The following is an 18,600-nucleotide window of genomic DNA, read 5'->3' as shown; positions in this document are numbered from 1 at the left end:
TTTTGAATAACAGTAAGTTCATGACATGTTAAATATATAGTATATTCTGCTGGTTTTAAACATACATAATAATAATAAAAGTAAATACAGTCACGTAACAACCATAACATTACCATTATGTCTTAGGACATCTTTGACTAACTTTTTACTACCTTGACCAAATGTTGACTAATGAAGGTACATTTTTGACAACTATTTACTAGTTAGACTACTTTATTGTCAAACCACGTTGCGTACGAATGCATTCAGCGGACCCATATGACAGTGTAGTGCTGTACATGACAAATGAAACACGAGACAGGTGTTTAGAGAAAGAAGTTTATTTGGAACTTACCTTGGTCAAGTACAAAGAGCAACACCGTCACAACTGACAACACCGAGCGAGAACCGCCGAGCTTTATAGGAATGCATATGCAAATGTTTACATGGCGACGTCACTGCTGGGAGTCTCGTTGTCATGGTGAGCGCTGAAGAGAGCAACACCTCTGATTGGAGCAAACAGCCTCGGGAATCTCCGTCACGGCGTGACGGCGAGTTGCGTTCAAAAACATGGTAAATATACTGAATATATTTTTTTTAAACATTTTTTGGTGCTTTGTATTACTCTGGGATGCAGTAGAATAGGGAGACAGATGAATATAATTAAAGACCAATGACCCTGACAAACTCCTAGTGGTGGTAAGCTTCTTATTATCCAAGATCGCCATCTAGCGGTCACATGACCTAATAGCATGTTACTTGCTACTCCACTACATCATGCCCGAAGCCGGGGGTGGGGGCATGCCTAACCCTAACCTAAACATAAACCCAATTTGTACCCTACTAATTATTAATAAACAGCTAGTTAGTTTATTAAGCTAGTAGTGTTAGTTTAATTGTTTGTTAATACTGTGAATTGTGACCCAAACTGAAAAAGTGTTGCCAAAAGGTCCAGCATTTGTCCTTTTAATTATTTTATGTAATTTTATATTATATATTTATCAAATAATTAATATAATACATTTATATTCAATATATATTCCTGTCACGTCTGTGTTTTTGAGGCTGTTTGCTCACTTCATTCGTTTTTTTGTTCTGATCAGATATCCATCCGATCGCTCAAACCACTTCAGAAGGTCATCTGGGATGCATTCCAGATGAAACTGGACAGGTCTAATCATAACCTGAAATGAGCTTAAGTGAGAATTGGTGTCTGTACTGCGTTTCGTTGGCCTATGCTAAAGCACGTAGTTTAATAGGCCTAGATGTAGACGAAATGAGCAGTCAGTCTTGTTGAGGCTAGGTCAGTTGGCGTTTCTGTGTGGAGTTTGCATGTTCTCCCTGCATTCGCGTGGGTTCTCCAGACATGCTGTACGGGTGAATTGGGCAGGCTACGTTTTCCGTACTGAATGAGTGTGTGTGGATGTGTCCCAGAGATGGGTCGCGGCCGGAAGGTCATCCGCTGCGTGAAATTGTGCTGGATAAGTTGGCAGGTTAATTCCGCCGTGGCGTTTAATAATAAAGGGACTAAGCCGAAAAGAAAATGAAGGAATAGTATTTTTTAGGTATTTAAACTGTTATGGTCACCCTGAATGACCTTTTAGGGGATGTTTGGTGTCTTTTATTTAATGAGTTGTTTTGATGAGTGAAAACCTTCCCTTAAGTGTGTCTTTATGCCATTGACTCAGTACATTTTCAAAGGTCAAAAAGGTACTTTCAAGAACAACATTGGCTTATTTTTTTGAGCCCCTCCAAATCATACTAGCAAAAAATACTGAAAATACCACAATAAGTTCAACTTTATTACTGACCACATTTAAATGCCATAGTTTGACTTCTGACAGATTGGAGCTTTAGTGTGACATCAGTTAAAGCTGCAGTGGGTGATCTGCCAAAATGCTAACTGGTTAGCATAATATTTCAAATACAATCCCTCCCCTGCTGTCCAAAGCCACGCCTCCTGAAATCACGAACGCGCACATTAAAGATGACAGACCCACTAGATCATGTCATTCGCCCGTTAGAAAACTTTACAGTACTTTAAAATACTACAATTCCGAACGAAAAACTGCATTATATCCGGCACGTTTTCAGTTAGCAAGCAAAACTTGTCATGATGTGCAATATTTCATGCATGCAAGGATCGCATGCAACTAAAAAGCCATCGGCCTTTAAATTTTGTCATAGAATTGTGTATTAGATTAGATTGTACGTTAGATCAACAACCCAGACTGAATTTATAGCACCAGGTTAAACTTTCTGACCCCTTTATGGTAATCAAATTGAAAATAAACACAGGCCACAACTGACCATTGAGGATGATCTCCGAAATTAAACCAATAGACTTGTCCTGAAAACATGCTGTCCACCGGTCTCGTTGAGGTTGGGTTATTAATATTGAATTAAACAAATGAATAAATGATTATATAAACTATAGCCCATGATTGTTAAGACTGTTGCACTTTTTGTGTTGGCAATATGCTCATGCTTATATAGGCCTATTGTTATGTGTGCATGCAACATTTGTATATTTATAACCACCTCTGAGAAATGTCGGGGTCACAATGGTTTTAAGAGAAGACTTAAAAAGTCATACATTTGAAATAGTGACTGACACCTGCAGAAACCATGGTTGTGATGTTCCATTCCACTATAGATTCCATTCCACTATAGACATGGTTACATCAAAACGAGTATTAAATATTAAGCCAAAAATATACAACCGAATTATGTATACGCTACTACTAGTTTTATAAAATGATATGTGCAAATAAAAATACACACTTTTGTCTTTGCAGACCTTTCATCTTTGCATTAACTCGTGTTGTATTACAGTTTTTCCAGTCGCTTGGGTAAACTTGTCAGATTTAAAATTTACTAAGCAGTAAGTGCATTTCTCAAAAAAGCACATACAAATAGCCAAACAGCATGGATTACCTGCAAAAGCCAGTCTCTTGCTTAAAGTCCTTGGTTCATCTCTCAATGAACATGTCAGTGCCGTCAGAATGACAAGTCCTTGTGTCATTGTGTACGGATAAGACAGTCAAATTACTTACTCATGTTGTCAATGTAACAGTGTACTCTGGATGGATGTTCTCATGTAAGCTTCGGCTAATTTATTTTATTTTTTTGCAGTTTGTACTGTGATTTGTTGCCAGATCATGTCATTGTGATACAGAAAGGAAAAGACAGCACTCCATAGGACAAAAAAAAAAAAAAAGCAAAAATGTGAACATAGGACAATCTCCTTTCAGATACGCCTCACCTTCATTAGACAAAGTCCAGATTGACCTGGGAGCAATTTACCAATTATAGATTTAGAAAAAAACGTCTAATGGAAATGTACAGAAAAATGCATTATGACTGAATATTATGACAACTTGTTCAACTTCTTTTATATATAATATATAACTTGAAATTAACTTTTTTTCTCACACCCCACTGGTCATTTTTACGAGACAAAATTTTGTTGTTGAAAACTGTAAATTTGACTTTTGCATGCAAAAAGTACTAGAGTAAGAGACGTTTTACTCGATTTTGGTCATTAAAATAACTCTGACTACCATTATTAGGATATAGGTAGCCTATATCTGCTGTAGTAACTTAAAACCTACAGTAGTTTGACATAAAACCAAAACAATAGCCATTCTTGTCTTAGGAAATTTTTATTAAGCAATTTTTTGAATAACAGTAAGTTCATGACATGTTAAATATATAGTATATTCTGCTGGTTTTAAACATACATAATAATAATAAAAGTAAATACAGTCACGTAACAACCATAACATTACCATTATGTCTTAGGACATCTTTGACTAACTTTTTACTACCTTGACCAAATGTTGACTAATGAAGGTACATTTTTGACAACTATTTACTAGTTAGACTACTTTATTGTCAAACCACGTTGCGTACGAATGCATTCAGCGGACCCATATGACAGTGTAGTGCTGTACATGACAAATAAAACACGAGACAGGTGTTTAGAGAAAGAAGTTTATTTGGAACTTACCTTGGTCAAGTACAAAGAGCAACACCGACACAACTGACAACACCGAGCGAGAACCGCCGAGCTTTATAGGAATGCATATGCAAATGTTTACATGGCGACGTCACTGCTGGGAGTCTCGTTGTCATGGTGAGCGCTGAAGAGAGCAACACCTCTGATTGGAGCAAACAGCCTCGGGAATCTCCGTCACGGCGTGACGGCGAGTTGCGTTCAAAAACATGGTAAATATACTGAATATATTTTTTTTAAACATTTTTTGGTGCTTTGTATTACTCTGGGATGCAGTAGAATAGGGAGACAGATGAATATAATTAAAGACCAATGACCCTGACAAACTCCTAGTGGTGGTAAGCTTCTTATTATCCAAGATCGCCATCCAGCGGTCACATGACCTAATAGCATGTTACTTGCTACTCCACTACATCATGCCCGAAGCCGGGGGTGGGGGCATGCCTAACCCTAACCTAAACATAAACCCAATTTGTACCCTACTAATTATTAATAAACAGCTAGTTAGTTTATTAAGCTAGTAGTGTTAGTTTAATTGTTTGTTAATACTGTGAATTGTGACCCAAACTGAAAAAGTGTTGCCAAAAGGTCCAGCATTTGTCCTTTTAATTATTTTATGTAATTTTATATTATATATTTATCAAATAATTAATATAATACATTTATATTCAATATATATTCCTGTCACGTCTGTGTTTTTGAGGCTGTTTGCTCACTTCATTCGTTTTTTTGTTCTGATCAGATATCCATCCGATCGCTCAAACCACTTCAGAAGGTCATCTGGGATGCATTCCAGATGAAACTGGACAGGTCTAATCATAACCTGAAATGAGCTTAAGTGAGAATTGGTGTCTGTACTGCGTTTCGTTGGCCTATGCTAAAGCACGTAGTTTAATAGGCCTAGATGTAGACGAAATGAGCAGTCAGTCTTGTTGAGGCTAGGTCAGTTGGCGTTTCTGTGTGGAGTTTGCATGTTCTCCCTGCATTCGCGTGGGTTTTCCAGACATGCTGTACGGGTGAATTGGGCAGGCTACGTTTTCCGTACTGAATGAGTGTGTGTGGATGTGTCCCAGAGATGGGTTGCGGCCGGAAGGTCATCCGCTGCGTAAAATTGTGCTGGATAAGTTGGCAGGTTAATTCCGCCGTGGCGTTTAATAATAAAGGGACTAAGCCGAAAAGAAAATGAAGGAATAGTATTTTTTAGGTATTTAAACTGTTATGGTCACCCTGAATGACCTTTTAGGGGATGTTTGGTGTCTTTTATTTAATGAGTTGTTTTGATGAGTGAAAACCTTCCCTTAAGTGTGTCTTTATGCCATTGACTCAGTACTTTTTCAAAGGTCAAAAAGGTACTTTCAAGAACAACATTGGCTTATTTTTTTGAGCCCCTCCAAATCATACTAGCAAAAAATACTGAAAATACCACAATAAGTTCAACTTTATTACTGACCACATTTAAATGCCACAGTTTGACTTCTGACAGATTGGAGCTTTAGTGGGACATCAGTTAAAGCTGCAGTGGGTGATCTGCCAAAATGCTAACTGGTTAGCATAATATTTCAAATACAATCCCTCCCCTGCTGTCCAAAGCCACGCCTCCTGAAATCACGAACGCGCACATTAAAGATGACAGACCCACTAGATCATGTCATTCGCCCGTTAGAAAACTTTACAGTACTTTAAAATACTACAATTCCGAACGAAAAACTGCATTATATCCGGCACGTTTTCAGTTAGCAAGCAAAACTTGTCATGATGTGCAATATTTCATGCATGCAAGGATCGCATGCAACTAAAAAGCCATCGGCCTTTAAATTTTGTCATAGAATTGTGTATTAGATTAGATTGTACGTTAGATCAACAACCCAGACTGAATTTATAGCACCAGGTTAAACTTTCTGACCCCTTTATGGTAATCAAATTGAAAATAAACACAGGCCACAACTGACCATTGAGGATGATCTCCGAAATTAAACCAATAGACTTGTCCTGAAAACATGCTGTCCACCGGTCTCGTTGAGGTTGGGTTATTAATATTGAATTAAACAAATGAATAAATGATTATATAAACTATAGCCCATGATTGTTAAGACTGTTGCACTTTTTGTGTTGGCAATATGCTCATGCTTATATAGGCCTATTGTTATGTGTGCATGCAACATTTGTATATTTATAACCACCTCTGAGAAATGTCGGGGTCACAATGGTTTTAAGAGAAGACTTAAAAAGTCATACATTTGAAATAGTGACTGACACCTGCAGAAACCATGGTTGTGATGTTCCATTCCACTATAGATTCCATTCCACTATAGACATGGTTACATCAAAACGAGTATTAAATATTAAGCCAAAAATATACAACCGAATTATGTATACGCTACTACTAGTTTTATAAAATGATATGTGCAAATAAAAATACACACTTTTGTCTTTGCAGACCTTTCATCTTTGCATTAACTCGTGTTGTATTACAGTTTTTTCAGTCGCTTGGGTAAACTTGTCAGATTTAAAATTTGCTAAGCAGTAAGTGCATTTCTCAAAAAAGCACATACAAATAGCCAAACAGCATGGATTACCTGCAAAAGCCAGTCTCTTGCTTAAAGTCCTTGGTTCATCTCTCAATGAACATGTCAGTGCCGTCAGAATGACAAGTCCTTGTGTCATTGTGTACGGATAAGACAGTCAAATTACTTACTCATGTTGTCAATGTAACAGTGTACTCTGGATGGATGTTCTCATGTAAGCTTCGGCTAATTTATTTCATTTTTTTGCAGTTTGTACTGTGATTTGTTGCCAGATCATGTCATTGTGATACAGAAAGGAAAAGACAGCACTCCATAGGACAAAAAAAAAAAAAAAAAAAAAGCAAAAATGTGAACATAGGACAATCTCCTTTCAGATACGCCTCACCTTCATTAGACAAAGTCCAGATTGACCTGGGAGCAATTTACCAATTATAGATTTAGAAAAAAACGTCTAATGGAAATGTACAGAAAAATGCATTATGACTGAATATTATGACAACTTGTTCAACTTCTTTTATATATAATATATAACTTGACATTAACTTTTTTTCTCACACCCCACTGGTCATTTTTACGAGACAAAATTTTGTTGTTGAAAACTGTAAATTTGACTTTTGCATGCAAAAAGTACTAGAGTAAGAGACGTTTTACTCGATTTTGGTCATTAAAATAACTCTGACTACCATTATTAGGATATAGGTAGCCTATATCTGCTGTAGTAACTTAAAACCTACAGTAGTTTGACATAAAACCAAAACAATAGCCATTCTTGTCTTAGGAAATTTTTATTAAGCAATTTTTTGAATAACAGTAAGTTCATGACATGTTAAATATATAGTATATTCTGCTGGTTTTAAACATACATAATAATAATAAAAGTAAATACAGTCACGTAACAACCATAACATTACCATTATGTCTTAGGACATCTTTGACTAACTTTTTACTACCTTGACCAAATGTTGACTAATGAAGGTACATTTTTGACAACTATTTACTAGTTAGACTACTTTATTGTCAAACCACGTTGCGTACGAATGCATTCAGCGGACCCATATGACAGTGTAGTGCTGTACATGAAAAATAAAACACGAGACAGGTGTTTAGAGAAAGAAGTTTATTTGGAACTTACCTTGGTCAAGTACAAAGAGCAACACCGTCACAACTGACAACACCGAGCGAGAACCGCCGAGCTTTATAGGAATGCATATGCAAATGTTTACATGGCGACGTCACTGCTGGGAGTCTCGTTGTCATGGTGAGCGCTGAAGAGAGCAACACCTCTGATTGGAGCAAACAGCCTCGGGAATCTCCGTCACGGCGTGATGAGTTGCGGACAAAAACATATTAAATATACTGAATATATATATATTTTTTTTTTACATTTTTTGGTGCCTTGTATTATTCTGGGATGCAGTAGAATAGGGAGACAGATGAATATAATTAAAGACCAATGACCCTGACAAACTCCTAGTGGTGGTAAGCTTCTTATTATCCAAGGACGCCATCTAGCGGTCACATAACCTAATAGCATGTTACTTGCTACTAACCACGAGAAGGGTAATCCTGCACAACTGGGGCCTCATGTACGAAGACTTGCGTGGAAATCTTACTTAAACATAGAAAAAAATTCAGATGTATGAAACACTGCGTACACCGAATCTCACGCATATTCTTTTATACATCCGAATGAACGTGAAACTGAGCGCAACATGCACGAGCACAAAACCCCTCCCTGCCTCCTCCCCCGTATAAATATGCTAATGACTATGCTAATGGAAAAACCCAATGAAAAAGCAACGGCAAAATCAAGCAAAAAGATAAACTTTGAACAGAATGTGAATTGGAGGTGCTGCTTTCGGAGGTAACGTTAGACCGGAGAAAAGCGGTGTTATTTGCAAGTTTGTTCTCCGGAATTAACAACAAAAGAAAAAAATAGAGTGGGAGAGTTAAGCTGATGCGGTTAACACAGTTGGGTCTGAACATCGCACTGAGTGCATTGAAAAAAGAAATAGTGTGGTTTATACACACTTGTTGCAGTATTCTTAACAGTCTCAGTGGCGCGCTCGTAAGACGCATGTGATCATGTATTAACACGTTCGAGCATGAACGCAGCTCGAATCCAGCGTCTGATGAACTCTTTCTTCTTTTTTTCCCCCGCTACATATCAGATTTTGCCTACTATTTATCACGAGAAAGACAAGTAGGAATCATCAATAAGTTCATATCAATAAGCATCATATTTTATTTGCACATTTATTGAATGGAAAGTTTCTGATTCACGCATGCAAATTCATCTTCAGATAGTGTCTTTATAGCAATGTGCGTGCGGTAGATCGCTCAGATTACATTGGGAAAACAGGCGACTGCTGCAAATTGTGCTTTAATGTTTATCTGGTCAAATGTATGGTATGGAAACCTTATATACCTGCTGAACCCGTCTCATACAGCTGCCATTGCAAGGCTCAGACACTTTGTAGAGAGGAATTTAACACAACTGCCTCTAGGAGTCGCCAATGGAAATAAAACAGACACGCACAAAAAATGTGCGTACGCCAGCCAGAAAGCTGCCGTGAAGCTGCGCACATTCCCACGTTCAGTTCATTGTTGGTAAATCCAAACGTGAGCGATTCTGAGCGTGAAACCTGGCGTACGCAAAGTTTTTGTGCGTACGCAGCGTTGATACATGAGGCCCCTGGAGTGGCTGCACTCTCAGCACCGCATTTTTAGGACCGCATCTTTAGGACCCTAGTTTTTTGTGACAGCGTCAACTGTCGGATTGGATCATGGATGCGCTAATGGACAACACGGATGACAAGGAAAGTGTAAGTACCGATTTTCTATTAGGTTTTATTTTAAACTGTTAAAGTATGTGTTTATTTTGTAATGCTGCTGTTTTATACTGTGAGTTTATGCAGAAATGCCAGATTAGCCTGCATGATTTACCCCACTTTCAAGGGACTGTTATTCTTCTTCTTTTTTCCAGAAGAAGAATAAAATATGATAATAATAAATATGGATAATTTTACACAGCCAGAGTGAGAGCTGCTATAACTGTTATTAATTTTCTAGAGTTCGTTTTCTAGTTTGATTAAATGCTACGACGATCGTAGTTCGTGACAATGGTTTAATGAAACATTGTTGATTTAATGGCTTGTTGACTTAACGGCTAATGTGCTTAGTGACACATGCATTAAACTAAGATGGTAAAAGTACGTTGATGTGTGAGTTTCAGATTTATCTAAATTTTGCTAAATTTGTGTAAAAACCATTACTCAACGTTGTATTACATTAGCACATTAAAAATTGTGCTGACTGCCTGTTTGCCCCACAGTGTTATTAGCCTGATGTTTTGTCATCGTTTTACAGTGATGAATGAGATGTTTGACGGTTTTAAAAGTTAGGCTTATTCTGCAGTCCTTAACCATATAAAGTCTCATATCTTTAGTGTATATCAGGTATGTTTTACCTGGCGAATAAGAAGGGATGGCCAATATGATTGGATTCCTTAGGCTCATTGTAGGAAGAAAAGAAAACAAACTACAGGAATATTTTCATTGAGGTTATCGCAAACTGTTGAGTAACACTTTATAACATCTGCATACTATAAATAATTTATTAAGAATTTAATAACTAGTTAATTTATTAATATTTTATTTGTTTAGCATTAACTCTACATTTAATAGATATTGATAAGCAGTTTATAAATACAGTTACAAATGCTAGCTGTGTTCTTGAGTTTATAGCATATCTATGATGAAGTGCAGCTTATCTGTGGTGTTCATTTTCCAGAGGAATGTCTGGCCAAATAAGTATATATGTATATAGTATATAATAAGTAATAAGTATATAGTTACTGGTATATATGTTAACTCAACAGTGATTGTTCTTTATTTCAGTGAAGTAAAATAATTTAACAGACTGTCACCGACTCGGTCCCAGTCATTCCCCTCGCTGGCCAGCAGAGGCCGCCATCCCCGGATTTCTAAGCATTACATCATCCACCTAGACTGATTGTGCACACACCTGAATTGAATCCAGTTAACGACCCACGTACCCTTTATAAGCCGCACTCAAACACTCAGTCAGTGTGAAGTCTTGTTTAGCCCTGGCCAGCATTACTGAGAGTTATTTCCTGCCTGATCTCCTGTGTATTACTCCAGCCTGTTTCTGACTCTGCTTCGCCTTCTACCTGCCCACGACCCAAGCCTGATACACGGACTCTGATACTCGCTGCCTGCCCATGACCCAAGCCTGATATACGGACTCTGATACTTGCTGCCTGCCCTCGACCCAAGCCTGATACACGGACTCATATTCTCGCTGCCTGCCTTTGACCCATGCCTGGTAAATCACTGTCTGTTTGCCGCCAGCCTTGAAACCTTTAATACTACTGTTGATGTGTTTGCACCTTTGTGCATATTGTGTGTTTGAGTGAGAGCGTGATTTAATAAATACTGCATAATGGATCCCTCCGTGTCAGTCTCCTCGTTACACAGACAGATTGACAAACAACTGACGAAAGAAGAGAGACCATTCAATAGGTGGGTATTGCTCTTATATACAAAAAAATATGGAGTTGGCAGTGAGGTTTCCTGTTTGGTTCTCCCAACAGTGTGTATGTGTATATGTGGCTAACACTGTAAAGCAAATGTTTGTTATTATACCACTTATATTAAATATTAATCTAAATTTAATTGCATAACAATTGATTTAACCTTTTGAGTTCATATATATGATTTTACATATTCAAGTATATCTATATACATTTTTTCTTTATGACTTGGTCCCTTTATTTATCAGGGGTTGCCAGAGCAGAATGAACCGCAAACTTGTGCAGCATATGTTTTACACAGTGGATACCCTTCCAGCCGCAACCCAGTACTGGAAAACACCCATTTACACATGCACTTGAACATGGGGAGAACATGCAAACTCCACACAGACATAACCACTGGCCCAGCAGAGGCTTGAATCAGCAACCTTCTTGCTGTGAGGCGACGGTGCTAACCACTGTGCTGCCCTATGTGCTCTATGCGGGTGAGTGGGATTGACAAACCACCTGGAGGACACACACTTGCTGTCTTAATGCACCAGACATTTTGAAAATCATGTGCGTTTCATGTTTAATTATATAACTGCTATTTTATCTCATAGCACTTCATTTTTGTCTCGATATTTAATATCTCTTGTTTAAATACACTGAGCAGCATCTGCACTAATTATTTTCCTTGTTCCCTATTTCCACCTGGGGATATTTATCCAGAGGCCACTAGAGATCGTGACCTGTGAAGAGATGATGCCACCATAGAGGACTTCTAGATGTATCCATAATCCTGAAACAGACCGTATCATGAGCAGATGCAGTGGTGGTCATGGAGTGGAGAGCATGAGTCTGATTAATGAAAGACCCCAGTGACAGATGAGTGCCCGCATTGATCCTGTGGTCCAGCCTGAAAACCCACTGGTGACCTACTCACACCTGCAGCTTCTCCACGATGGACGCCCAATGTTCTTCAGCCTCCAGCGCCTAGACTGCAGCTGTGCAGGTAAAGTGTAGCCAGAAGAGAAATGGTTGTGCCCAACTGAGCCTGGTTTCTCTCAAGGTTTATTCCTTCACTTTCATCAATTGGTGAAGTTTTGTTATTCCACTGTCGCCATTGGCTTGCTTGGTTTAGGACTTGTGGAACTGTGCATCGATGGATTTGCTTTTCAGTGTTTGGACTTTTAGCAGTGAAAACTAAACCACACTGAACTGAACTGAATTTAATAAATGTTAAGCTGCTTTGACACAATCTACATTGTAAAAGTGCTTTAGAAATAAAGATGAAATTAATTGAAATTGAATTAAATATTCAACAGGTTCCCCTTTTTCTCAGCAAACATATTTATAAAGGTGCTGTTGACGTGAAATTTTCACCAGATGTTGATAACAATTTGTAAAGTAATTAGATTTGTTTCCTATTCATATATTTTTTTTTCTTTGGTTTTCAGGTCAATAGCACCTTTTAGAAATATGTTTTCTGAGACAATTGGAAACGTGTTAAATACATATTTACCCGTGTGTGTACACTTGAACTCTCTTCTTCTCTCTCATTCACAGCAATAAAAAAATTGAATACAGCAACTGAAACAATGGGGTGTTTTTTTTTTTTTTTTTTTTTTTTTTTTTTTTTTTTTTTGTGGTTGAATTGCATTAATACAAAAAGAGTGTGTGGATATTTATATAAATGTACATTCTTGAATCATTCTTGTGTCTTGACTCTCTAAAACCTTTACAACCTGGTTTTAAATTAGTAACTGCAAATGCTGATCCCATTTGATTTCAATTTATTTTCCCTTATACTGAGCTAATTAGTTCAATGTAATGGGGTTCATCAATATACAGTATTTTTCAAGGAATTTAAGACATTTAAGGCACTCAACTTTTATTCATTTATATTTTAGGTGTAAATTCATTTGTTTAATTTTAAAATTGTTACTTAAAGCAGAAGTTTTACACTTTAACCTCTGGAAAAAAGTACCTGAAAGTTTCTGCTATATAATCCAATTCGGTAGGTGCTGCAGTTACAAAATGGGTCCTAGAAATGCAGTTTCACTATGTCATCCAATCCGGTAGGTGGCGCTTAGGCAAAAAACTAGGGTCCTAAAAATGCAGGCCTGAGAGTGCAGCTACTCCAGTTGTGCAGGATCATACTATTGGCTAACCACTCCCCACGGCAAAAAGGGGCCACGGCCAAAAGGTCCAGCATTTGTACTTTTAATTATTTTTATGTCATTTAATATTATATAATATATTTATCAAATAATTAATATCATATATTTATATTCAATATATATTCCCGTCACGTCTGTGTTTTTGAGGCTGTTTGGTTTCTTCATCAGTTTTATTCTGATCAGATATCGGATCGCTCAAACCACTTCAGAAGTGATTTGGGATGCATTCCAGATGAAACTGGACACGTAATCTTTTAGACAAAGTTAATATAAACAAAATAAATTATGACCTGGAGTCTGGAGAAAATCTGACCTGCGCCTGAAACACCTGCTTGTGTGATTTTACAGTCAAAATTCTAAAACAGGTTTACTACAAGCATAAAACATGTTCTAACTTTTCAGGCCTTTAGCCAGGGGAGTTCAGAAGATCCGCACCTCAACGACAAAGGTCCAAAATTTGTCCCATATGAGTTCATTTGTCCTATTTTGACTGCTGTGCCATCATAAATAATGAAAATAATCCATCAAAAAAAGTCTTTAAGAAAAACAGATCCACTGTTGGCTGTTGATTCGGTGAGACTATAATCTGATGTAAGAGAAGTCTTCTTTCACTTCTGTATTGTTTTAAACAGAGAAAACATTTTACACGTAACTTTATTCTAAATCTTGGACCTTATTTCTAAAATAAAAATGAGGAAAAAAAGGTGTGAAGCACCAGAAGCGGACCATATTAAATTCATTTGAATATATTTTGGCTATTGTTGGAATTTTCAAATGTACTTTTTTTCCCAAAGAGACCACCCCTTTCACCAGGCTGGCTACGGGCCTGTAAACAATATAGGGAATGTGTCAAGTTGTCACTGAATGAATGTGTGAATATAAAACCAAGTTAACCTTAATAACTTACACGTTCACGTTTTATTCTGAGCATTCAGTGTCCACAGTTTGGTTAACCATATGTAACTGTTTTTGCTAAAATAATTTCTGCAATCAAAAACGAGTAATGTGTATTAATCAGCATAGCAAGAACTTACCTGATATAACACGAGAACTGCAGGTCGTCACTTTATTCAGCTCCCTTTAGCCAAAGACGTCTACAGTTGCATTAAAGCAGTGTGGTGTATATGGTAAAAGTAGAATTAGGCATCTTACCGCACAACACGGCATCTTTACTATTGCAGTCTGTGTTTTTTTTTTGTTTTTTTTGCAACCGGGGACCCGTGTAACGTCACGTGTGACGTAGGTTGGTAATTGGTCTATAGAAATGATCAAAACAATATATATAGACTGATCCCAACAATAGTGTTATCTGTGGATCAGATACGTATGTCATTGGCTACCTGCTCAATGCAACCAAGGATGGTGCTCAATGTCATGCAAGCTGGGGTGAGATCAGCCAACGCTGCACTGAGACACCAGCTAATCACCTGACGGCACTCTGTTACACACAACACAGTCTTCAGAAGAACAGTAAAAGATTAAACGTATCCCTGGGAATTATCCCATTAGTCTGGGATAGGCTTGTAAGGTTTAGGAAAAGTCAAGGTTTTAAAGCTGCCAAAGTTTTCTGTTATACCCTTCCTAAGGTATATTGTATTTAGTTTTTTAGGGCAACAGTATATCCAGAAGAAAATGAACCTCTACATCAAAAGTTACTGGTCCTAAATATTTTAAATGTTTGTTAAAATAAAATATATTATGGTAAATGGGGGTAAGAGTTGTCTTTTTTTTCAGACATGTAAAAAGATCTTATTTTGGAGCAGTAATCACAATACCGTGATATTTGTCTCTAAGGTTATCATACCGTCAGAATCTTATACCGGCCCATGCCTAGTCTGGGAATGATTTGTCTCTGAATGTCTGCCATCTCTTACCTGTAGACAGCTCTCGAGGGAAGTGCAGTCTGCTTTAGCAGGTGACTCTGCATGCGGCTCTGACGCTAAAAAACAACCGCAGAGGATGTTGTAGAGTGTCACCCCGACTGACCAGACAGTAGATGGTCCAGCAGATGCTGCTGAAACCACTCATCAGGGGCGTACTGAGGAGTGCCTGAGAGACCCAAAAACACATTGAGTTTCCCTTGATCATGCATATTCATGTTCAACTATATTTAAGAAGAAATTTTGTGAGAAGTTTCCTTCTGTAATGCAAACCAACCTGAAAATATCTGAAGGCTGAGTGCTTTAGGAGATCTCCACAGCCGAACTCCAGCAGCTTTAGGTCAGCAGGTTCTCTGGTGTGACGTCCCGGTGCAGGACCCAACAGCTCTCGCAGTGTTTTGGCGTGCTGATGAGCTGCACCAGAACTTTCTTGGCCAGTATTTCATCCAGTCTTTGCAGAAACTGCAGATCCTGGCAAGGAACCGGACGCTCCAGGATCAAGATGCATCGAGTGCGACGGTCAAACCACTCTACGAGCTGCACAACATTAGGGCAGTGAGTAGCTGTATTGACCCGGGTCATCAAAGCCACGTCTCTTGCAGAGAGAAACACCCCATTAGATCCAGGAGTGAGTGCAGATAAACCAAGACTAATAATCTTAAGAATTCACAACTTCCAACCAGTGTGTTCTGTGTTTAGAGACATACTTGATGGTGACCTGTTATCGACAGATGAACCACAATAAATCACACCCACCTATTTGTGAGCGCTATTTCTTAAGGCTGCTTAAATGAAGAAAATGTCTTACTGGAAGTCCATCAGACCTGCGGGTCCCAGCAAACACAGAGCCGAATCCGCCTCGTCCAAGCAATCGGCCTTTTGCATATAATTCTGCAATATATAAGATCAAAAGTAATGTACTTTTAAGCACAAAAAACAATGTTGTAGTATTTGAAACTAAAGGACACAATGAATGGTTTAATAACAGACCTCTTCCCGATGGCTTGGCAGGTCTTTCATATGAGGTATCAGTTGTTCATATTCTGGATTTTGCTGGATTTTATTCTACCGCGTCCTCTTCCTTTGAGCCAGATCTGTTGTCACAGAAGCAGCCAACTCAGACGGTAGAGGTGCCAAATAACCAGCTACCTCTTAGTTCGGTGGCTGGGCTGGGTTCCTGATGTAGGTCTCCAGTTGCACTGTTTCACAACCTTATGACTGGCTGTTTGCACTGACACAGAAGCTGCTAGTGCAGACAGCAGAGGTGCACAATGGTCAGGTAACTCTTGGCTTTGTGGCTGGGTTGGCTTTGGCAGTGGATGTGGATCCTGGTCAGCAGTGTTATGATTTCCAACCTCCTGACCAGCCGTTTGGGTGAAAGCAGCCCTACAGGATCTGGAGCGGCCTGAGAATGGAATACTTTATACATGGGCAATTCTTTAACTACGGGCACTTTAAGCCTTATGAAGTTGAGTAAAAACAACTTGTTCAAAATTAATGTAACATAGCCTAATAAGTTTAAACAATGTGTCTAGTTGTAAGATCTGTAGAAGGACAAACTTAGATAAGAAGTGATATTGTTCATGTTTAACATTTTTTTCCATCATAAACTGAATAAATTTCATTTCCACCACATCCGAATATACAGCCTTTATTCCAAAATGAAATAAATTATGGCAGTCAAACATTGTCTAAGATCATTTTTGTATCTAGTTTAACCAATATTTTCACAATATATACAATAATTATACATTTGTCAATTAAGTTAAATTAAATTTATTTTTTAAAAATGTGTGTGGTGATGGAAATGACAGGGTTTGGTGGAAATGACAATAAAGCAGTGTTAATGTAGAAAAACATTACATATTTATTAGAAAATTATTGAACTCTTAAACTCACACTTATTAAACTCAATTGACAAAATTACTGAGCATAACCACACATTTTTTGGCATGCACCGCTGAAATTTATCTAAAAAAACTGATTTGTCTAACAAATAAACAGTAACAGCATACTGTAAATAACTGATTATTATTAAAATATTATATAAAATAATTTCAAAATAAAAAGAAGTTCACATCTAGAGGAGTTGGACAATCAAACTGAAAGGCCTGGTTTTAGAGCACAACAATTTATAGGTGCGGTGGTGCAGTTGCTTTTTTGCACATTTCTACAATTTATTGTTAAAAAGTTAGAGATGGCTTCACTGATTAACTTTTTAATTGATACTAGCTTTTCATGTATACAAATCGCTCTTATACCTTAATTTTGTTTGGTTTTTAAAAACATCTTTGAAGGTACAACATGTTTGGAAACGATGTAGACTAAATGTATTTCCTTATCAAGCAATATTTACCTTGATTTTTCTTCAAGTGTTGTTAATGAAAAATTTAATTCTCTACATATCTTGAACGTTCTCAGATGGCACTATTCATTTTCAATGAAACCACCTAAATAATCCTTCACACACACTTTTTAAAGCAAAATTTCAGTGTTGTGGTGGAAATTATGTGCTATATTTTGTATAAAAAAATAACATTGATAATAGTCTCACATTAATAAATATATATAATAATATAATATTTAAATTATTTCAATAGCGCTTAATTAAGAAATATTAATATATCCCAAATAACTAATATTTTAAAATGTTATTTCATTGTTGGAGTTATGGGTGTGCGAAAACAGGGATTTTGACACCTAAAACGAGGTTGAATAATATGAAAAAATATATAATAGAAAGCTAGTACTTTTTTTTAAAGTAAGTTTCTTTTTCTTAGTTTGGCTCTGGGTGGCCACAGTCCTCTAATGCAGCTTGGTCCTGCATTCAGTTCAGCTATCCTATACTAAAAAGGCTCTATTGACGCATTCATCTTATGTAATATCTATGATAATTAACAATGCGAGGTGCGCGTAATGAGATGTGGATTGTGAATGTTATTTGATTAACGTTGTTTCCATCTATGCTGATGTTGCAAGCTGAATTCGGACGGGTTTTATTTATATAAAAATATTTATGCTGGATCATATTTGAAACCTATAGGCTACAGTTTTTAATGACACAATGGAATGATTCACTCACCTCATTTACTCTCTATCAAGGGTTTTAAATATTGACCAAAGAATATGGAGGCAAAGAAGATATTGCTGGCACCCAACTTCGATAGCAGAAATATGACGTATATAAGTTATAACATAAAAGGTCCCAGCAACTATAGCATTTTTCAAAGTAACTTCTTTTGTTAAACAGAAGACAAACGAATAAAGGGGAATTTGACTTTTATTTTGGGCCATTAAAAGTCTCACATAAGTATACTGTATTCTGCTACAAACGTGGATAATCACGCCGTGATGTAAATGTTACAAAAATAACCGTCTAACACATCATTTTTTCATTGTAAACATTTCTTAGCAAACTGGAAACATTTTCCTGACTAAAACTGACACCCAACAAACACATTTACGTTGTAGCGATGTCTGC

At 37.3% G+C, this 18,600-nt stretch overlaps 1 protein-coding gene and 1 long non-coding RNA gene across 2 annotated transcripts; one reads left to right on the top strand and one right to left on the bottom strand.

The window, feature by feature from the left end:
• The first annotated feature begins 9,295 nt into the window (after window positions 1–9,295).
• Window positions 9,296–10,970, top strand: LOC141377809 (uncharacterized). Its single transcript, XR_015509249.1, has 2 exons — window positions 9,296–9,405; window positions 10,403–10,970. It is a non-coding gene; the product is annotated as an uncharacterized LOC141377809 (long non-coding RNA).
• A 3,832-nt stretch (window positions 10,971–14,802) lies between these two features.
• Window positions 14,803–17,127, bottom strand: LOC137487737 (serine/threonine-protein kinase pim-3-like). Its single transcript, XM_087283923.1, has 4 exons — window positions 16,110–17,127; window positions 15,928–16,010; window positions 15,397–15,714; window positions 14,803–15,288 (listed from the first exon to the last, which is right to left on the bottom strand). Exons 1-3 carry the CDS (start codon window positions 16,137–16,139, stop codon window positions 15,456–15,458), a joined length of 372 nt encoding a protein of 123 aa, XP_087140049.1. The 5' UTR covers window positions 16,140–17,127; the 3' UTR covers window positions 14,803–15,288; window positions 15,397–15,455.
• Window positions 17,128–18,600: the final 1,473 nt, after the last annotated feature.

Source organism: Danio rerio, chromosome 15 (assembly GCF_052040795.2).
Source record: "Danio rerio strain M-AB ecotype USA chromosome 15, GRCz13ab, whole genome shotgun sequence".
Classification (NCBI taxonomy): domain Eukaryota; kingdom Metazoa; phylum Chordata; class Actinopteri; order Cypriniformes; family Danionidae; genus Danio; species Danio rerio.
This window is presented reverse-complemented; position numbering and strand designations above follow the sequence as displayed.